The sequence below is a fragment of the Lipomyces tetrasporus genome, assembly GCF_029532465.1.
Source record: "Lipomyces tetrasporus strain NRRL Y-64009 chromosome Unknown POJ06scaffold_10, whole genome shotgun sequence".
NCBI classification, from domain to species: domain Eukaryota; kingdom Fungi; phylum Ascomycota; class Lipomycetes; order Lipomycetales; family Lipomycetaceae; genus Lipomyces; species Lipomyces tetrasporus.
Window position 1 is genome coordinate 358586 of NW_026611605.1, and position 19080 is coordinate 377665.

Below are 19080 nucleotides of genomic sequence, written 5' to 3' on the forward strand. Positions count from 1 at the left end.
GTGTACTTGTTTTATGTATAGATCCAATGTACGTTAGAACCAAGGTGCTGTAAGATTAAGTTAAAAAGGAAACATTTGAATGCCAGCAAGTTAAACAAAAGACACTATTTCTCTAACTGCGCACTTTTAACCCTGTCAACTGCCAATTTCTTAACTTTAAACACATCCGTGATCTTTCTGTGTTTCTCGGAAACTGTGGTGCTTGTAATGGAAGAAACAACACCGCTTGCACTGACTGACGTCTTCTTCTTCTTCTTCGCCGATGCAACACGCTTCGGGCTAGTCTTCGACTCTTCCCAGCGTTCCAAGATACCCGGGATCTCTTGGCAATCGCCCTTCAATATTAGATCAAAGCAATTTTCAAACATTTTGGCCGCTGGTGGGTCTTGCTCATTGATCCATACAACCATCCCACTACCCGCGTGGACTGCCGATGACATCTCCTTGACTATTCTCCGCACTCCGGGGACTTTCAAACTTGTACCAACGACCAACATTCCGTCAGGCCTAGCCTTCAGATCCGACGAGGTCACTTTCCCGATCGCCTCCCCGTCCGGATTAAACTCGTTATATAAGACAATGCGCGGCCGAAGTCGGCCAATTCCTTGCGTTCTTTTCCCGACGACTTCTCTGACGGTTTCTAACTCTTTGCATTCATTACATTCTGGAATCTTATCCTCTTCGAATACTGTCGGATCGAAGGATGCCATCCAGCCGCACTTTGCACAAACCATCTTCTGTAACCCTCCATGCAGCTGGATCGTCTTCGGCCACGGCGCCTTCCCAGGTAGCGGTACTGCCGTTTCCAACCCTGATAGCGAGATCTCCAGACAATCAACGTTTTGCGTATAGAGTCTCAGCAACCGATTGTCTGTAGACAATTGTGATAACATCTGATGAAATTTCGTCACTTTGGCATCCTGGCTTAGCGTGTGTAACGTGTTGACCATGGAATGGAACATCGACGTTGTGGCTGCGTCCTGGTAAACGGATGAATCGAACATAGACTGCCCACTAACTTTCAGCTTGAAATCATCTTTCACGGTTTGAAACAGACCCGTAGAGGATCTGAAGTCAGGAATGCCGGCCCCGACCGATATTCCAGCTCCGACGACGACTACAAGTCGCCTGCACTTGCGGAGCATGGTATGTAACGCCTCGGCGTAGCGCTCATCTGGAAGTCCGTCGCCGCGCAACTCGAACGGGCCCCGATGCCGTGGCCGGGAAACCAGTTTGGCCTCTCGTTTCCGCTTTTTCGTGTCAGCAGTCGCGGGCGTAAACGTAGTCGATGACGCAGACTGCACCGCTATTTGATCCTTAATTTCAGCAATCGTGCTACGCGCCATCTTGAATCAACTCAACGATGAACACAACGCTGTATTCCGTACAAAGTGCGACGGACGATCCTGGTCAAATATTCTACCACCTTGGCAACATATAGGCACAGTTGTCTTGTTGTTTAAAGCGGTTCAGTTGTGTGACTTGCTGTATCCCGTTGATTCGACACAAGCAAGGGTTAAGGTTTCACTTAGGCCCTTAGAAGTTAATGCTTGGGGTTCCAAATCATAATAATGGCCCCAGCCACCAGGTGAATGTAGTTCAGTGGCTGGAACGAACAATCAGTAAGGGGTTTGTACGTGTTGGTGTTCAAAATTACAAGCCTATGTGTATGATCCCATAATGCATTTGAGTGACTTAAGCACCTGACTACAAATGATCTATATCAATACCAAATATTGTTTACATAGACTAGCTACATAAACAAGCACTAAATCTGTATTTCATCGCGTCGGCACAAAGTGTGTTAAGACGCACAAATGGCCCCCCTGCACAAATGGCATCCCAATCACCAAGCCCCCAACCACTACTACGTAGCCATTACTTGAACTCGCAACCAAGACCGGAACTACTTCTCGCTCAAGGCAGCAACACCAGGCAGTACCTTGCCCTCGAGAAGCTCCAACGACGCACCACCTCCAGTGGAGACATGCGAGAGCTTGTCCTCGGCATCCCACTTCTTTGCGACCTGCAATGCCCATCAGCCATTTGCTACGCACTACTCTATATCCCAAAAAAAACTTACGGTAGCTGTATCACCACCACCAATGATGACTGTGGTACCATTCTGGGCGGCAGCGACGACAGCGTCGAGAAGAGACTTCGTGCCCTTGGCGAAGTTGTCGAATTCGAAGACGCCGGGAGGTCTACATATCTGTCAGATCGCTCACGACACGCATAATCCAGTCACAACGTACCCGTTCCACAAGATGGTCTTGGCCTCGCTAACGACCTCAGCAAATAGTTTAGAGGACTCTTCACCGACATCGAGACCCATCAAACCATCAGCGATGCCAGTCTCATCCGTCGCATAGCCGACAGTAGCATCCTTCGAGAACTTGTCACCGGTGACGTAGTCAACAGGCAAAACAACTTTGACATTGTTCTTCTTCGCCTTCTCAATGACCTCGCCGACAATTTTAGCACCCTCTGCATCGAAAAGAGAGTTGCCAACCTAAGGGCGGTTAGCGTCACGGTTATATTGGCGCTACATGGGTACTTACGCTAACACCTTCCAAAGTCTTCTTGAAAGTGAATGCCATACCACCGCCGATAATCAAAGCATCGACCTTGGAGATAAGGTTGTCAATCAACTGGATTTTATCAGAAACCTTCGCGCCTCCAAGGATAGCCAAAAATGGACGGTCAGGGCTCTCGAGGGCCTTGGCAAAGAAGTCCAGCTCCTTTTTGACCAAAAAACCACTGGCTCTGAGTGGTAGCTCAACTCCCACCATAGAACTGTGTGCTCGATGAGCGGTACCGAACGCGTCGTCTAGTAGAACGCGAGTTAGCGACACGACATGGGTGACAAAAGAGAACAAAGCATACTAATGTATACATCAGCGAGAGCAGTAAGACCCTTACGGAACTCCTCAATCTTCTCTGGGGAGCACTTGACCTTCTTGCCGTCGATCTTGGCGGAGCCCTCCTCCTCGGCGTGGAAACGTAAGTTTTCGAGTAGAATAACCTCTCCTACCACCAATCAGCACAGTCTTAAATGGCCAACAATATAACGTATCACGTTACTAACCACTCTTGGCATTAGACACGTACTCCTCAATCGAAGGACCGACGCAATCTTGCAAGAACGTCACGGGCTTGTTCAGCAGCTTCGAAAGTTCTTCGGAGACTGGCTTCAACGAGTACTTGGGGTTGACTTGGCCGTCCGGACGACCCAAGTGGGAGGCAAGAATGATGGCCTTCGGCTCTGTAGAATTGATTAGTTTGAGAACTCATTTACTTATGTCTGGATCACACGCACCCTGTTCGATCGCATACTTGATTGTTGGCAATGCAGCTACAATGCGCTGGTTGTTGGTAATAGTGGTGCCGTCCAAGGGAACGTTGAAGTCTATATCGACGAAACACGTAATCGATTAGAAATTGCATATATAATGAATTAATTGCGCAGAGTCAATGATCTCAAGCTTGAATGATCAGAGTCCAACACGTACCAACACGGATGAAGACTCTTTTGTCCTTGAGATCGACGTCAGTAATGGCAAGCTTGTTGGTGAGTGACATTTTTGGAGATCCCGAATGTTACGATAGATGGATGCAGACGCGCGCGGCCGTTGGGGTTTGTTATATGGTGGAGCCAGAAAGAAGTCTGGGGTGACGTGCAGCGTAATTTCTCACGTCATTGGCTGCAAGCCGGATTTTTTAGGGCAGGCATGCAACCTGCAACTAAAATCAATGCCAATGGCTTGCGCACCATAACAAGATCTTAACATTTACTCCAACTGCGTCGCTGAAAAAATACCTCAGATCCCTTGCGTTATTCTGTATTCACGTACAGCTAACCGACTTAAGTTACACTATTATACAATGTATATCTACCGTCAACAGCAAGAAACAAGTGGAGTTTAGCAGCTAGCAAAAGCAAAAACGAGCGATTAATGTTCACAACCCATGGGGACCTAGTCGAACTTCAATCGGCCCATACGTCGAGGGCTGGTGGACTGACAGAACATCGGCACTGGCTAGAGCCAGGACATGCATCAGACCCTGTGCTGCCACCACAGCCGTGCAGTCCTCCGGATCAAGAATGTTGTCGAAAGTAAGAATCGTTGTGCCTAGCGTATCCATTTTCATCATGACGTAGCTGTCCCCGTTAGTGTGATGTGCTAAGATATTCGAAGAAATCTACAATCCGATAGTCATACTCAAAGAAATTGCGACTGTCGCGCTCGAGAGTCGGATAAGGACCCACTATATCTTCATTTGGTGCCTCTGAGGCTGTTCAACATTAGCTTCCACTTGCATACAATAGAGAATCCAGTGTTCACCATCATATTGACGCAAGTCATAGTCATCCTCATCAAAGCTATTCAAGCGTTCCAGTCCGAGAGACATTGTTGATCTGCGTTGTCCTCTGGGCCGGGAGGATTGCCGCCTTGGAGATGAGAAATTTAACGATGATCCCGGTGCTGCGCTCGGCTGTCTAGATCCGTAAGTCGAACTCCCGCCGGCCGAGGGTAAATTCCATGGCAGCAGAGAGGAAGAGCCAATAGGCAAGTTCTGATCTGATGACAGGCGTCGTGCCATTTCCACATCCTAAAAGATAACCTGTCAATAAACAACTGCTAGAGACGCAAAACACCGGACACACATCAAACACCGGAGCCTCGTCATCATCTTTCATAATCACTTCGTCATATCCATCATCTGCACCGTTGAAAGCGAGACGGGCCATGTCTATCTCGCGCATCATGTCTTCCTCCCGGGACACGGCAATGTTTCCGGCGACTGCACCGGACGATTTATTGTCCAGTAAATGGATAGGTGTCCGAAAGGCATCGTTCAGAACTCCAACTAAAGCTCCATTGTAAACAAAATAATCAGCAGCGCGGGCACGGATAAACGCAAACTCTTCCCTTTTGACTCGAACAGCGTTGGCTTCAATCATATTGCTCATGTAGGAGTCACGGTTCTCTCGCAGGGTTGCAATGGGAAGCTGAATCGTCATGTCCTGCCTCATCGCTTGTGAAACCCGCCGCTTCTTGGCTTTTATCGATTTCTCGGTGTCCTCCTCGTCAAGCGCATGCTTGTGATCAAGTATTTCAATTGAGGCCTCGCGTTCGACCACTCGATAGTTCGCATCGTCGTAGTCAAAAATGATTGGAGGACCGTCCTCTTCATCAAATGGCTACTGTCCTGTCACTATACGTTCGCCTGTGCTAAGATCCCAACTTACGGCCTGATCCCTTTCGTAATTGTCGTACTCGTCAATCGACACACCGGTGTCATCGCGTTTGGCCTTGCGGACTACCGGCCCTACCTCATCGCCATCCCCATTAGGAAAACCAAAATCCACAATATCTCCATGTGGACCAAACTCAAAACTGACTTGGCCGGCATCGTCATCATAACCAAATCCAGCCGAGATTGATTCCGACAGTTGGAGTTGCTCCGAATGCAGTGTAATAGATTGATCGAGAGCAGTCGTTTGATCTGAGGCAGTCATGGACCTAAGCGAGAAGTCTGTAAGATCAAGTGAGTTCAAATTTCGGGTCAAATCATTGGAACTGAAGCTCAACGAGTTCCGCACTTCGGCAGGCAGTGGGGGAAGAAGGCCGAACTCGATCGAGAAGCTCGGATCGTCAGCCAGGACATGCCCGTCGCGTCTAAGCCAAAAGAAGATCAGTATTATCAGCCTCAAGTGCATTCGTCGTTCAGAATTTCTACGTACCTATTCGATGGAATAACCACATTCAGACTCTGAGATCGTTCGCTAGGAATATTGCACATGACGCGTTTTAATTTCGTATAGGCGACAGTGACATCCGCTACGATTGCGGTTAGGAGGCTACGGCGCCATAGACAAACCATCCATACAATAGAGAAAACCTGATTGCTGGTCATGAATACTAGTAACGCCATAGAGCAGGTTGGAGCTAAGCCTAAGGGCCAATGGTTGAGGCGGATGAATAATAAGATCGCAAGCATCTGGGATCGAAACGGAGAGGATGTCCTACAGTCATGAACATAAACACTGGGGTCGGATGAACCAAGATTAGCTGCTCACTTTTCGATGGACGCGCTTCAATGATGACTTCGATCCAAGAGTCGCAACGAGCCTAAAGCGCAAATACTAGGTTTAGAGTTTTCTGACAGCCAAAAGGCCATATAACCAACCAGACTGTGCTCAGGCCGCTGGAGCGTCGTGACAAAATATCGTAGGAATAGAACATGATCGAGCTCACAATCGAGCTGGCAGATGGTGATAAAGAAATTTAAGGGAAGGGCGTTGTGAGGATTCGTAATGCTGTTGCGTCTTGGCCGTTTGTACTACTCGAATCGACGCGTTGTTTGTTTAATCGGCTTTGCCTCCGCGCCTGTTCCAAGCCAACCAATAATAACTGCCGGATTGAGGAAAGTGCCAGTTACCCTACCATTGGCACCTGCTCACGCGTACGCGCCGTGTTTACTTCTGACTCTACACGTCGTCACGAATTGTTGTTGTTCTCATCTGTGATAGCCGGAACACACATTGGAGGCGATACCAAGCCAATCTTTGAGCTCTTCCCGTACGTTGCACCATCCCACTGCTGCTTTCTATTTCCCGGATTTTGCCATCTTCTATTGGTCTAATCGATTACTTGAAGTCTATTCAAAATGCCCTCGCAGCTGCCCAGTACAGTCACGGGACAAGACTCTTATAATGACGAGCCGGTAATAAGCGGACCTACGCCGCTTTCTATGTTAGAGGTAAACCAAATTGCAATGTTCGTTAAGCTTTCAGAATAACAAACGGTTAAGGGAAACGGCATTACAGCTGGAGACTTAAGAAAAGTCCTGGAGGCTGGCTTCAACACAGTAGAGTCGATTGCTTACACGTATGTTTGATCATCCTCGTGGTCCGGCCTATTGCATACTCCAGCTAAGGTTGACATATAGCCCTAAGCGAGCTCTTCTCAATATTAAGGGTATTTCGGAGTCGAAAGCTGACAAGTTGCTGACGGAAGGTAAGTGTATTGATGATGACAAGGTGCTCAGGACTTAGTCATTTCTGTAGCATGCAAGCTTGTTCCTATGGGATTTACTACTGCAACAGAATATCATCAGCGACGAAGCGAGCTTATCTCTATCACTACTGGATCCAAGCAACTTGACACTTTACTCGCGGGAGGTATTGAGACAGGCTCGATTACTGAAGTGTTCGGCGAGTTCAGAACCGGAAAGAGTCAGTTATGCCACACACTAGCTGTTACCTGCCAGGTATTGTTTAATTAACTTAGCTGATTCGCTGCTGTGACTAATCGTCAATAAGCTCCCCATTGATATGGGCGGTGGCGAAGGGAAGTGTCTCTATATCGACACCGAGGGTACTTTTCGGCCGGTTCGTCTGCTCTCCATCGCACAGAGATTTGGATTGAACGGTCAAGAAGTCCTAGATAACGTCGCCTATGCTCGAGCCTACAATGCAGATCACCAACAACAACTATTGAACCAAGCTGCCGAACTGATGGCCAACTCTCGGTACGTAGCCGCCGCTCAATAGGAAAATATTACCTGCTAAGAGGTGGCTATAGGTTCTCCATCTTGATTGTCGACAGCATAATGTCATTATATCGTACAGATTTCAGTGGACGTGGTGAGCTTGCAGCCCGTCAGATGCACGTGGCTAAATTTTTGAGGACTCTTCAACGTCTGGCGGATGAAGTGAGTGCTGCACTTCCATTTTTGTTGCGAGCACGCTAACTCGATAGTTTGGAATTGCCGTTGTTATCACCAACCAAGTTGTCGCTCAGGTGGACGGCAATGCATCCATGTATAATCCAGATCCCAAGAAGCCTATTGGTGGTGTATGCTTAATTTCTGTCTTGAATTAATTGAGTAACCTGCTAATGGTCGCATAGAACATCCTCGCGCATGCGTCCACCACAAGGTTATCCCTAAAGAAAGGTCGCGGCGAACAACGAATTTGCAAAGTTTATGATTCCCCGTGTCTCCCGGAATCTGAGTGTGTGTTTACCATCAGCGAGGACGGTATCAGTGATCCTAAAGAAGAAAACGAGTAAACTGTCTTGCTTGGCCAGGTTTCATGTATTGCTATAAAGTGCGATCTTTCAGGAGTTTCAAAGATGTATACCCATCGTACTATTATTGCTATCTTATAGTACGTATTGTAGGGCAACGGAGATAGCTTTTCAATAACAAAAGTCATACAAGAAACAGAATACGCAAGCAAACTTTTCAATCCTTTCCCTCACGGTATTTACACCCAATCAATACGAAAGCGTAACAATGAAATGCTCCTGTCAACTCCTTAATTCAACGTGATACCAGCCAGCTCGTCGTATCCCAGCATCAAGTTCATATTTTGCAAGCACTTATACTAGTTAACATGCAATCGTCGAAAACAACAAACAACAGACATACCTGAGTCGCAGCTCCTTTCAGGAGATTGTCAATTGTGGCCACAACTACAACGCGAGACTGCGTTGAATGGACACCAAATCCACCTATAACGACACCATGTTTGCCAGCGATATCCTTCACAAGTGGGACCTCCTGTGTAACCTGGACCAAGGGCTCGCCATCATACCGCTCCTCATAAATGCTTCGTATGTCCCTGGAAGATAAATGCTTCTCCAGGGGAATTGAGACCGTCAACGTGATTCCTTGGAACCACTGTGCAATTTTTGGCATTAGCTTAACATAGCCAATGTAAATGTGCTGGTGACTCACCTGCCCAACATGAGGAATAAATGACACATTAGTGCCCAATCTAGCGGAAACCTCTTGCTCGTGGATGTGATCTGTCAACGCATACGGAATCAAGTTGTCGTTAAGCACTTCGATATCATTCTTTGGTGATGGCTTAGTACCAGCGCCTGAATATCCAGAAACGCCGAAAATAGTAGGCTGCCCGGTGAGATATGGAAGCATCGGAGCAATGGCAAGCTGTGAGCCGGTTGCATAGCAACCCGGGTTCGCCACACTCTTAGCCTTCGCAATAAGAGACCTGTCATTCAATTCTGCGTATCATTAGGACGTTTTCGAAGATCATGAAGTCGTTCTTACCTGGTAAACCATAAGTCCAAGTATTATCGAATCGATAATCCGCGCTAAGATCAACGATCGCACCTTTGCCGCCGGCCTCAGTAATAGCATCAACGAATGGCTTACAAACGCCATTAGGAAGAGCCATCACCCACATATCGACGCTTCCCTCCTTCTCGAGAGACGCAACGTCTTGGACCTGAAGATTCTCATATTTAACGGCAGACTTGGTGTAACCATCTACATCTCTGCCTGCCAACCCTCGAGAGGAGACATGAGCGATTTCCAAATAAGGGTGCTTGTCAATAAGGCCGATAAGGTTCTGACCAGTATAACCACGAGCACCGATTAAGGCGACTCGAGCAGTCTTAGTGCTGGACGAGTACTGTCGCCTCGCGACGCTCTTTGCGGAGGGGCCTGGATGGGGACGAGCAAGAGTTGAGTAGAGACGAGACTGGGATGGCTGAATCCGAGAGCTAGAGGTCAGCGGTACAGACTTCGAGAAGTTCTTGATCATCTTCGTAATAGTGTCCGCGGACTCCACGCCGTACCAGAACAGGATCTTCCCATTCTTGACGAAAGAACCATCAGCACGATCGAAAAACCATGATGCTCGCTCGCTATCTTCGGGGACGACCCATTGCAAGCAGCTCTTGTCAGACCGCACTGCAGACCAGACGTTATCGGCGACATTATTTTGCCATCCGTCCTTAGAAGCTACAAACTTGTCAAGCACCGGAATCTCGCTCTCAGTCTCTTTAACAACAGCGACGGCCTCAAATGGCTCGTCGGCATAAGATTTAAACTTCGAGCTTCTCAGAGAGTCCACGTAGGAATTGACCAACTCTGTACTGCCGTTAAAGAAGGGATCCTTGACGAGGGCATCCTTAAAGGCATCCAGCGACTCAAACATATCCAGACTTTCACGAGTGAGAAGCTTGTATCCTCTTCGAATCAAGGTACCGGCTCCGGAGTCTGTAAAGAGCTCCTTTTGCAAATCACCTGTGGATATAATGGCTACCGACGACGACCGCGGAAGGTGCATCAGGAGGTCACGAATTTCCTTGATCTTCAACTTGGTGCCGTATTTAACCCAAGGCTGTTTCATCAAACTATCGTACTCCTGCAATGAGTTAGGTATTTGGCCTGGCTAATTTACGTACAGTGACTGTCACATACCTCATCCAGGTTGATGACACTAATCTTGTCACCGGTTTCACCGTTAATTAATCCCCCCTTCTCATTAAGGTAAACGATCTTCAATGGTTGAACAACACGAGCGAGCTCACCAGCGGCAACATCCGCATTGACATTAAGAATCTGGCCATCCGGTGTTTCCGCCAAGGAAGTGAGAATAGGCAATGCTCCGGCCTGAATACTGGCCTCGATGGGAGTGTTATCGACCTTTGTAATCTTTCCGACCAATTGATACTTGTCCTTGTCTAGGTACTCAGCGGTAAAGACACCGCCTGTAATTGGACGTGCGCGAACGCCCTGCTTTTCTAACGCGTCGACCAACTTCAAGTTCTGCTCCAAAAAGCATCGGCGAACCACGCTCATCGTCTTGCTGTCCGTAATTCTAATGCCATCGATGTAGTCAGGGACAACACCCTCAGCCTCCAGTATTTCGTTGATTTGGGGTCCAGTACCGTGGAGAACGATGGGGAATAAGCCGACATGATTTAAGAACGCCAATGACGATGCTAGCTCATTAAGATTTTGTGTAATAATGGCACCGCCGACCTTGATAACCGCGAACTGTTGACTAAAGTAGGCTCCATGTCAATAACTTATCACATCACCCAAATAACTGACTGGCGCACCTGTTGACAGACGTGAAATATCGCAAGTACTGTTCAACTTCACGTTTGCTGCCGATATTGCTCAGAAGCTGAATAACAGTCGATCGTGTCGAGTTACATCTTACAGATGCCCGCACAACACCATTCAGGCAGCCAATCTTCGAAGGCTGGTGCTGGATAAAAATCAGGTCTCGCTGACGGTTTGCCAAAGCAAGAGACCGCGCGAGACGAAGCCCTCCTCGTCGCAAAATCATTATACGTATGTAACAGGAGCCAGGCACGACAACAGAATGGAAAAAGGCTCCTTCTATAAGTCGGGAGGGGACAAATCGAGAGTGCTTTAGAATCGGTGGTGCTTGAGATTTTCTTTAACTCGTGACTCAGAACAAGTGACAGTTACAAAAAAAAAAAGTCGACCACCTTGCGGCGCTGAGGAGCCGCGTGGTCGGCGGAGCCATCTCTCTCGAAGCCGGGCTGTTTCCGTGGCAACCGAGCCTCTCCCGATTCGGCTGGATACACAGAAGTCGAGTTGTTTACCAAACTGTGCTCTATCAGCCGTCCAACATTCGCCACTGCCGCACTAGGCACATTCTATTCCCTTTGATTTTTCTCAGTGTAGTTACACATACGTTTCAAAGTGCTGTATTCTGAAGTGTACTAGGATGTCACTGCCATTTCCGACAGGGTCGCAACTGTACTCATCGCTCTCGGGTTCTCCCAAGCGTTTGCCTGATCACTCGTCCGAAAATGCGACCGTCGATCACCTATCAAAGAGTCTAGGTGGTTTTTATATGGGCGCGCAAGATCGAGCTGCGGGTTCTATAAAGTCTAAGTTGGCAACAGTGGATGAGAATCATGACGACATTACCTCTCTGATTCGTCTCGACGGTATCAAGGACGGAGTGGTGAATGCAGAGAAACACCGTACGAAGGAAGAAGACAGTATTTCATCATTTGGAAGATCGTCTGGTACTGTCGGATTGTCGGCGGAAGATCTTAGGAAATTGAATGATCCGAAGATCAAGAGGTTCGTCAATGCGTCTCAGATATGTAAGTAGGTAGACAGTAACTTTTGCATTGGCTAATATACTTACCTATTTCAGTCTTTCTTGACTACTATTTTGACCTGCTGACATATATTCACAACCGTCATTTACGACTTCAGAAATTTAAGGCATCAGTTCAAAGTCTTCCTGCGTCAGGGCAGATGCAACAGTGGAGATCTTATACTGGCCGAGAGAGAGCATATCTCCGAAAGCGGCGTAATCGCTTACGATATGGAGATTTCGATATTCTTACACAAGTCGGACAGGGCGGGTATGGCGCAGTGTATCTGGCTCGGAAATCGGACACCAAGGAGATTTGCGCTCTAAAAGTTATGAAGAAGCGATTACTATTCAAGCTAGATGAGGTATGTCGGGCAGCAAAAGTTGATTCCAAACAGCTCAGTTCACTAACAGCTAGAATATCTAGATTCGTCATGTCTTAACAGAGAGAGACATTTTGACAGCCGCAAAGTCACCGTGGCTAGTGAAGCTTTTGTATGCATTCCAAGATCCAGAGCACATTTATCTGGCGATGGTATGTCTGATCTCCATCGTAGTCCGAGACTGCTACTTATCAAGCCGACAGGAATATGTTCCGGGTGGAGATTATCGTACGTTACTGAACAACACCGGCATTTTGAGTCCCCGACATGCCAGGTTTTACATTAGCGAGATGTTTTGTTCTATTGAAAGCCTTCACAAGCTGGGCTACATTCACAGAGACCTGAAGCCCGAAAATTTCCTGATTGATGCTTCTGGACACATTAAGTTAACCGATTTCGGTTTATCGGCCGGTGCGTTGAGCAAGGACCGAGTTGAGAGCATGCGAATTAAGGTAACGTAGACATGAATACTTGACGATGTAAGTGCTTAACATAAACAGCTCGACCAAGTGAAAGATATGAAAGTTACCTACCGCTCAATCGCAGAACGCCAGACTTTGTATCGATCACTTAGAGAAAAGGACCTGAATTACGCAAATTCTATTGTGGGATCGCCAGATTATATGGCGCTCGAGGTCCTAGAAGGCAAACAATACGACTACACGATTGATTACTGGTCACTTGGGTGTATGTTATTTGAAACTCTATGCGGATACCCACCATTCGCCGGTGCCAGTATGGACGAAACGTATAATAATTTACGATGCTGGAAGGACGTCTTGAAACGTCCGGTGTACGAGAATAACCAGTACGCGTTCAGTGATAGAACTTGGGATATCATAACTCGGTATGTAAACTGGTGGCCTTCAGAACAGGATAACGCTGATGCCACGATAGCCTTATTTCTTCGCCGAGGACTCGAATCCACACTATGCACGAAATCCAAAACCATCCATATTTCAGCGAGATCGACTGGGCCAATATTCGTCGTATCCAGGTACGCAATTGACAAGTCAATGAGAATTTAGGTATCTAACATATATCAAGCCTCCATTCATCCCTCAACTTGATTCCGAGGTTGATGCTGGGTATTTCGACGACTTTTCAAACCAGGAAGATATGGCAAAATACAAGGAGGTCCATGATAAGCAGGCGCAATTGGAAATGCTTGCTGAACGATCTGAAAAAATGAACCGGGGCGCTTTTATCGGCTTCACATACAAACACTGCAAGGCGCCGTCCATTCTAGAAGACGGATCTGTCAATGTAAACAGACGTGCGTTGAGTAGCAAGAACAGACAGCAAGACGGAGCAATCCAGACAATGTTCTGATTGACGTCAGCCTATTGAGTGAGTGTCAAAAACATGTCAAGCTGTACTCTTGTTAATATGCCAGATTATAAAATCGATGTTAGTAATTCTTGCCGAAGATGCTGAAAGACAGCCTGTTCCGTAACCGTAGCCATGACAATACACTGTTTCATCACGATATAAGTTTTTTATTTCACATATATGACAATATTCGTTTAGACTATCTGTACACAATATTAAATTTTCCCAATCTATGCCGATTTTTTAGCCTTGGCGAGAGCCTTCTTAACAGCATACCGTCTCTGCAGACATTAATTAGTACCATTCTGGATTCTTAAGAGGGACAGAACCTACCTGCTTCTTCAAAATCAAAACTTGGAATCGCTCAAAGTCAGTGAGACCCCATCGTATCTCACGGTTCTTAATCTTCTGTGCCCACGCACTCTTAGCCCATTTCTCATCAACGCCAGCCTCGGTCCACTTCTTAGCTGTGGTGCCGCTTCGGGCACCGCGGGTCAATTTCGAAATGACAATTGGAGTAAGAGTGGCTCGCGCAAGAGGGAAAGCCTGTCTTGGAACACCAGAGATGGGACCGTCAATAAGGACCTGTAATCACTGAATCAGCTTGAAGTCCCTTCCTGATAGGTCATACACGAACGATGATTGCCTCAACTTACACGCTTGTGGTCGATGATCTCAACGATAGCCGCCAACTTGCCGGCATAGTCACCCTTGTTGATGAGGATAACACGACCCACTTCAACGAGACGCCAGGCAGATCCTTTAACAGTAGTAACTTCCTCGGACATTGTGCTGGTGTAAGGTGGATGGCGGTCTCGGTATAAGCTGAATTTCGAGATACTGACCGTGAGAGCTGGTTGCACGTCAACGGACTCTGGCCCAAAACGACGACACAAAATGCGGTGCTCAGGCTGCGAGGGAGAGTTCAGCAGTCACGGAACTGTTGTAGGGTTACGCCCTTATTCACTTCAGATCCGTGCATATCCGAATGGCATAAGGAACGAAAGGGCATAAATGCAGAAATACGCATACATGAATGAATCACGGAGCTGAGCGGGACGCGCAGTCTTGGTTTTGACTGTTGCGACCTGGCAATATTTAATGTACCCTGCACAGTCATGTAGTTAACTACATTTCAGGGAATTATAGTCTGTAATTCGGGACTATGGACTTTTTGTCAGAGGCAGGGCTCGGCTTTGATTCCGCAGACGAAGGATATGATTGAATAGATTCAATGCAAACTTTGGTTTGAGGAGGACTAGCATACCCATTTTTAACAAGCTCATTGACAATTGTCCGTGGATAAGGTATGCTATTAAGCACGTTTACCTGTAAGCAAAACGGACTGGTAGAGCCAATGATGATATAATTTGCGCTTGAGAGCCTTCACTCCTAGATTATTGCCTAATCTGATTACGGAGCGTTGGCGGCATGCGACTAAAGTATACTCTGATGTTTGGATTTCAATCACTCGTTTTGAAAGTCAGCCGCCTTCGAGAAATGGAATCTAATTTGTTCATAATAGGTCTCGGCTCTCTACTGAACTCTTTACTGATCGGACGCATATAGTAGTTTCAATTGGACACAGTATCGCTGGAATCAGTAAGGCGACGTAATTTCGGACACACTGGTATGGTGAGCAGAATTGATCCGAGTCCGATGGTGAAAGACGGCTGAATTGTTGACATTGACCTTCGACGCTACTGGAAGCGCATATTGGATTCCATTGGTACAACCATGGGAACTAATGTACCCTTGCATGGTATATTTTGCGTATTTCTTCCGTCATGAGTACACAATGCAATGAAACTAAACACTACTGCTTTGAACACTGGAGTAATACATATAAAAGTCACAATCGTTAAAGTAACTATACAGCACAGACGACGTAAAACACATCATGAACTACCAATACAATAAAGCATTAAGCACAAAAAGCTAACACTCTTGAATTAAGCACGCATTACCTAGATCGTAACAACAGGATGAGCTGCTCGTGGGATTGAAACGCTACACTTGACGGTGCACATGAGAGACTTGATAATATATAATCCTCCGGGTTGTTATTGAGTAAACTATAGGTAAACCAAAATGGTATGACTATGTGGAAAAGTGAATGACGACGGGGACGATGATAACGATAAGTAATATGACAATACCGCTAATTGTACGTTAGCTACTACAGCAAAGCAGTCAGGCGATTGCAAAACATACGCAATGAGACACATTCTCATCTTCATATCTTTCCACCACATTGCTTTCCGGGTCTTATTCGCGCCCCTTCGAAATCCCTGCGCCGAGACAACAAGGTTGTCGGTCTTGTCTCGTAGGTCGGTAATGCGACCACCCCTAGTTTCGCCGTCAGCATCAGTTCAATTGAAAACACTCAGAGGCATTGACGATTCTACTTGCATACCTCTCTGCAACCTTATTTATGTTGTCTCTCATTATACCAACAGTGTCATCGATTTGCTACCAATGAATTTAGCCTAACATGCCCACCTTGAAATGCCGCGGAAACATCAGCCAATACAAAGAGTGACAACGAAATCCATCCACCTTCATCCAAATCAAAAGAGAACATACAGCCTGGATCTCCGCTGTCCGACTGGGACCGCCGGATGTCGATGGCGGATCATACAGCGAATAGTTGTTGTAGGGCGTCGACTCGGATGCCATGACTTGAACGTAGAAGAACGGCTAGAGAGATCTTGTCAAGGCGACGTTAAGGGGAGGATGATCGTATCTTCTCGATGGGGAGAAAAGGACTATCTCAATGGCGACGGATTTCTGGGTGTCGTTTTCGCTTATTATGGAGCTGCACCCACGAACGCGGATGTTGCCTTGGACGAGTGGCGCAGAAACAGGCAGCAGGCAGCAGCAAGCCGCCTCGCTCCGGCTGCGGTGGAATCGCGCGTTCAGGTGGGTTCAGGTGACAACGCTGCCAGTGGCTCAGACGGCCTGCGCCTTATTTCTCAGGTGACGTCGCCATAATAATCATTCCTTCCCGGCAGACGCGTCTCCACCGTCATCCACTCAGTCAGCGTTGGACCATGCCAGTACTCGCGTCCCCTCCGACCAAGGCGGATGTTTCTAATGATACGCAATATACTCTATACGCGGGAGCATAGCACTATTTTTAGTGCACTGCAGTCTGTCCATGGCGTCAGACTTGTCTGTTAAATTCGCGAGAGATTGAGATTGCAACTGGAGGTTGTTCGGATACTGTCATACCGTACTATCCGATTATATGTCGAGCGTAAGTTGCGTGATTTGGCTAGTTTATTCTTTATGTAGAATGCGCGGCGTATTCGGGTTAAATTGCGACAAAGACTTTTCATGTTCACGGTAGCTTTCGACCTCCCTGGGCAATATAGTCGCACCCATAGGGTTGTTTCTGCTCGTATACTGCGTGCACCACTACAGGCACGGATTTCAATAAACTCGTATGCGATCAGCGAGGAGACGCTTCAGCATTGAGTGCGTCCATCATAGTATCCTGATCGAGCATGATACCAGGTACCGAGGTGTTGAGGGTGCTCAAATATCAATTAAAGATCAACAAAAGACGAAGACGACCAATAACGGACAAAACTGAACGAAACCAACGAAGAGATCATTACACGTAAAGCACATAAAATGATAAACTAAAATGTCGATCCAGCCAGCATAGCCGCGGCATTCTTCGCATCAACTTCCGAAATACCTTCCTCCTCATTTTCCTCGTCAAACATACCCGGGAACACTCCATTATTTCCGTGTGCAGTCCGACGATCGCCGCTCCAGCTGTCCCCTTTGGGACCTTGACTGGAGACGACGCCAGCGCGACGGACAATCGCAGGCAATTCGCTTCTCCCGAGCCGTGACAGTCCACCAGAACCGTCAGCGGTGCGGATGTCGAGTCTGATTGATTCCCACACTGCCAGCGTCCGCCGTTCGGCATCTATCATCCGACGGACGTAATCTGCGATGTAGCCTTGCAGGTCTTCGTCCGTGCTTGCGAACCACTCATTCTTCTCTTTAGTCAGGTTATTTGTCACGCGGTTTACCTTCGCAGTCAGGGCTGCTTCGATTTGTTTGGCGTCTTCGAGGGAGTTTAGGGCTTCGTCGACTCGGAGAGGGTTGATGGTAGCAGAACTCCGTAGTCTGGCGGCGGTAGCGTGGCGCGACCTGGAGGTTGACTGCGCGGACAAGAGATCTCGGATCAAGATCTGTCTGTTCGTGAGCGTTTCCTTGACGATGTATGCGTCATTCGACAGCCACAGTAGCCCATCCCCGAGGGTTGCCATTTCTGCCGTCGTCTTGATGCCCTGAATATCACCAACACTCATCACTGTCTTTCCCAGCTTTTTCCACATGTTTATCATACCCGACTGAAACTCGAGCGCAGTCATGTTTGTGAATCGGTGGCCCAGCTCGATCTCCGCCATGCCCAAAGTATTCCTGATCTTACTAACTTTCTCCAGGCGCGTGCGGACGTCACTGGACATGAGATAAAACCGCTTTGCAAGCGGCCTAAATTCGACGAGTTCCTGGCAGTCGTCAGGCGGGGGCGCCAGCTGTTTTATCGCTTTTCGACGTAGTCCCGTCGCGGGCGCTTTACGCTTTGTCATGGGAGAATAGCCGAAATCGGACTCAATGAAATACATCATTTCTTCGTCGCGCATGAGGACCTGGTTGGACGTAACGCGGTCAAGCCATTTCTGGAAATTGACTTTAATCCGGTACTCATCTTCGTCGGTGCCTGGACCGGCAAACGTCGTGTCGAGCGGTACGGTCGGGACGAAGCATTCGGGATTTGCCGTACTGAGGTGTTTGAAGAGTTTAAGGAATTCATTGTAGGTCCTTCTAATGTCACGGAATTGCGTAGTGCGGAATCGTGGGAGGTTTGTCTGAGTCGTTAGTTTTGGCCATAACAAAAGTCATCTCAAGCTACCCACATAAGCATCGAATCGGATCAAGGGTGGCTTCTTTCCAGATCGCTCCATGCCAGTGACTTTGGTACGTAGAACATACTCGGTGACTGTCTTTGTGGGAGGCGGTGGAGCGCGACCGGGATGCATCTGAGCCGGCTGGTTGTTGTAGTAAGGCTGGGCGTTGTAGGACGGCGCTGCTTCCTGCTTGTAGTATGACTGCGGGTTGTAGACGACCGAGTTCCTTGGTGCCTGTGATGCCTGCGCTCTGTTTTGCTGGCTTTGCTGAGGCTGCGGCTTCGACTGCGTTTGGACAGGAGCTGATAAAGGGGCAGTGGAAGCCGCGGTGCTAATGGTGGACGGCGCCTCAGTTGATGATCGCACAGGCTCGCCCTCGGTCTCGGGCACGTCCGGCCCGTCGGGAATATCGTCGTCGTCGGTGTCCCAGAGTTTAGGTCGGCTATCTTCCTCCGGCTCGTCAGCATCAAGCGGGGTGTCGTAGTTGGAGGCTGAACTTTGCACGCTCTGTGTGATCTCT

General features: G+C 47.8%; 9 protein-coding genes across 9 annotated transcripts; 2 read left to right on the forward strand and 7 right to left on the reverse strand.

The window, feature by feature from the left end:
* Positions 1-89: 89 nt before the first annotated feature.
* POJ06DRAFT_260001 (DHS-like NAD/FAD-binding domain-containing protein) lies at positions 90-1661 on the reverse strand. The gene has a single exon (XM_056188436.1). It carries the CDS (start codon positions 1344-1346, stop codon positions 105-107), a length of 1242 nt encoding a protein of 413 aa, XP_056041220.1. The 5' UTR covers positions 1347-1661; the 3' UTR covers positions 90-104.
* POJ06DRAFT_260003 (phosphoglycerate kinase) lies at positions 1643-3648 on the reverse strand. The gene is made up of 8 exons (XM_056188437.1): positions 3513-3648; positions 3320-3409; positions 3089-3265; positions 2887-3030; positions 2562-2830; positions 2256-2512; positions 2084-2204; positions 1643-2026 (listed from the first exon to the last, which is right to left on the reverse strand). The coding sequence occupies exons 1-8, from the start codon at positions 3580-3582 to the stop codon at positions 1907-1909; spliced, it is 1248 nt and encodes a 415-aa protein (XP_056041221.1). The 5' UTR covers positions 3583-3648; the 3' UTR covers positions 1643-1906.
* A 96-nt stretch (positions 3649-3744) lies between these two features.
* On the reverse strand, positions 3745-6349 carry POJ06DRAFT_260018 (Rec8 like protein-domain-containing protein). Its single transcript, XM_056188438.1, has 9 exons — positions 6196-6349; positions 6086-6137; positions 5896-6031; positions 5750-5846; positions 5255-5684; positions 4670-5206; positions 4347-4614; positions 4224-4296; positions 3745-4162 (listed from the first exon to the last, which is right to left on the reverse strand). The coding sequence occupies exons 1-9, from the start codon at positions 6249-6251 to the stop codon at positions 3961-3963; spliced, it is 1851 nt and encodes a 616-aa protein (XP_056041222.1). The 5' UTR covers positions 6252-6349; the 3' UTR covers positions 3745-3960.
* Positions 6350-6675: 326 nt separating this feature from the next.
* On the forward strand, positions 6676-8081 carry POJ06DRAFT_270589 (Rad51-domain-containing protein; the record flags this gene model as incomplete). Its single annotated transcript, XM_056189445.1, has 8 exons — positions 6676-6768; positions 6820-6896; positions 6958-7025; positions 7049-7278; positions 7331-7539; positions 7593-7722; positions 7770-7865; positions 7920-8081. The coding sequence occupies 8 exons, from the start codon at positions 6676-6678 to the stop codon at positions 8079-8081; spliced, it is 1065 nt and encodes a 354-aa protein (XP_056041223.1).
* A 124-nt stretch (positions 8082-8205) lies between these two features.
* On the reverse strand, positions 8206-11255 carry POJ06DRAFT_21470 (Aspartate/glutamate/uridylate kinase). The gene is made up of 6 exons (XM_056185506.1): positions 10890-11255; positions 10246-10831; positions 9088-10189; positions 8752-9041; positions 8443-8694; positions 8206-8392 (listed from the first exon to the last, which is right to left on the reverse strand). The coding sequence occupies exons 1-6, from the start codon at positions 11120-11122 to the stop codon at positions 8330-8332; spliced, it is 2526 nt and encodes an 841-aa protein (XP_056041224.1). The 5' UTR covers positions 11123-11255; the 3' UTR covers positions 8206-8329.
* Positions 11256-11420: 165 nt separating this feature from the next.
* POJ06DRAFT_260034 (kinase-like domain-containing protein) lies at positions 11421-13774 on the forward strand. The gene is made up of 7 exons (XM_056188439.1): positions 11421-11918; positions 11972-12279; positions 12342-12449; positions 12501-12749; positions 12798-13144; positions 13195-13294; positions 13345-13774. Exons 1-7 carry the CDS (start codon positions 11531-11533, stop codon positions 13627-13629), a joined length of 1785 nt encoding a protein of 594 aa, XP_056041225.1. The 5' UTR covers positions 11421-11530; the 3' UTR covers positions 13630-13774.
* Positions 13775-14532, reverse strand: POJ06DRAFT_296988 (ribosomal protein L14-domain-containing protein). The gene is made up of 3 exons (XM_056190587.1): positions 14286-14532; positions 13963-14214; positions 13775-13910 (listed from the first exon to the last, which is right to left on the reverse strand). Exons 1-3 carry the CDS (start codon positions 14415-14417, stop codon positions 13860-13862), a joined length of 435 nt encoding a protein of 144 aa, XP_056041226.1. The 5' UTR covers positions 14418-14532; the 3' UTR covers positions 13775-13859.
* A 1027-nt stretch (positions 14533-15559) lies between these two features.
* POJ06DRAFT_21703 (synaptobrevin-domain-containing protein) lies at positions 15560-16578 on the reverse strand. The gene is made up of 4 exons (XM_056185546.1): positions 16216-16578; positions 16046-16101; positions 15844-15978; positions 15560-15790 (listed from the first exon to the last, which is right to left on the reverse strand). Exons 1-4 carry the CDS (start codon positions 16306-16308, stop codon positions 15730-15732), a joined length of 345 nt encoding a protein of 114 aa, XP_056041227.1. The 5' UTR covers positions 16309-16578; the 3' UTR covers positions 15560-15729.
* A 698-nt stretch (positions 16579-17276) lies between these two features.
* Positions 17277-18692, reverse strand: POJ06DRAFT_201315 (uncharacterized protein; the record flags this gene model as incomplete). The annotated part of the gene is made up of 2 exons (XM_056185234.1): positions 17277-18521; positions 18570-18692. The coding sequence occupies 2 exons, from the start codon at positions 18690-18692 to the stop codon at positions 17277-17279; spliced, it is 1368 nt and encodes a 455-aa protein (XP_056041228.1).
* Between the last annotated feature and the right edge of the window lie 388 nt (positions 18693-19080).

What these genes read in the sequence shown, in the direction of transcription:
- POJ06DRAFT_260001 (XM_056188436.1), bottom strand. Translation starts at nt 1,346, where the DNA reads ATGGCGCGTAGCACGATTGCTGAAATTAAGGATCAAATAGCGGTGCAG.
- POJ06DRAFT_296988 (XM_056190587.1), bottom strand. Translation starts at nt 14,417, where the DNA reads ATGTCCGAGGAAGTTACTACTGTTAAAGGATCTGCCTGGCGTCTCGTT. An exon ending in AGATCATCGACCACAAGCGT is followed by an intron (nt 14,215 to 14,285) that starts GTAAGTTGAGGC and finishes CAGTGATTACAG; the next exon opens with GTCCTTATTGACGGTCCCAT. An exon ending in TTTTGATTTTGAAGAAGCAG is followed by an intron (nt 13,911 to 13,962) that starts GTAGGTTCTGTC and finishes TAATGTCTGCAG; the next exon opens with AGACGGTATGCTGTTAAGAA.
- POJ06DRAFT_21470 (XM_056185506.1), bottom strand. Translation starts at nt 11,122, where the DNA reads ATGATTTTGCGACGAGGAGGGCTTCGTCTCGCGCGGTCTCTTGCTTTG. An exon ending in TATTTCACGTCTGTCAACAG is followed by an intron (nt 10,832 to 10,889) that starts GTGCGCCAGTCA and finishes AGCCTACTTTAG; the next exon opens with TCAACAGTTCGCGGTTATCA. An exon ending in TGAAAGGAGCTGCGACTCAG is followed by an intron (nt 8,393 to 8,442) that starts GTATGTCTGTTG and finishes AACTAGTATAAG; the next exon opens with TGCTTGCAAAATATGAACTT.
- POJ06DRAFT_21703 (XM_056185546.1), bottom strand. Translation starts at nt 16,308, where the DNA reads ATGGCATCCGAGTCGACGCCCTACAACAACTATTCGCTGTATGATCCG. An exon ending in GGACAGCGGAGATCCAGGCT is followed by an intron (nt 16,102 to 16,215) that starts GTATGTTCTCTT and finishes ATTCATTGGTAG; the next exon opens with CAAATCGATGACACTGTTGG. An exon ending in ATGAGAATGTGTCTCATTGC is followed by an intron (nt 15,791 to 15,843) that starts GTATGTTTTGCA and finishes ACGTACAATTAG; the next exon opens with CGGTATTGTCATATTACTTA.
- POJ06DRAFT_260018 (XM_056188438.1), bottom strand. Translation starts at nt 6,251, where the DNA reads ATGTTCTATTCCTACGATATTTTGTCACGACGCTCCAGCGGCCTGAGC. An exon ending in GCAATCAGGTTTTCTCTATT is followed by an intron (nt 5,847 to 5,895) that starts GTATGGATGGTT and finishes CCGCAATCGTAG; the next exon opens with CGGATGTCACTGTCGCCTAT. An exon ending in GACAGTCGCAATTTCTTTGA is followed by an intron (nt 4,163 to 4,223) that starts GTATGACTATCG and finishes TAACGGGGACAG; the next exon opens with CTACGTCATGATGAAAATGG.
- POJ06DRAFT_260003 (XM_056188437.1), bottom strand. Translation starts at nt 3,582, where the DNA reads ATGTCACTCACCAACAAGCTTGCCATTACTGACGTCGATCTCAAGGAC. An exon ending in CGTGTCTAATGCCAAGAGTG is followed by an intron (nt 3,031 to 3,088) that starts GTTAGTAACGTG and finishes GATTGGTGGTAG; the next exon opens with GAGAGGTTATTCTACTCGAA. An exon ending in AAGACCATCTTGTGGAACGG is followed by an intron (nt 2,205 to 2,255) that starts GTACGTTGTGAC and finishes ACAGATATGTAG; the next exon opens with ACCTCCCGGCGTCTTCGAAT.
- POJ06DRAFT_260034 (XM_056188439.1), top strand. Translation starts at nt 11,531, where the DNA reads ATGTCACTGCCATTTCCGACAGGGTCGCAACTGTACTCATCGCTCTCG. An exon ending in CGTCAATGCGTCTCAGATAT is followed by an intron (nt 11,919 to 11,971) that starts GTAAGTAGGTAG and finishes TACCTATTTCAG; the next exon opens with TCTTTCTTGACTACTATTTT. An exon ending in ACTTGGGATATCATAACTCG is followed by an intron (nt 13,145 to 13,194) that starts GTATGTAAACTG and finishes ATGCCACGATAG; the next exon opens with CCTTATTTCTTCGCCGAGGA.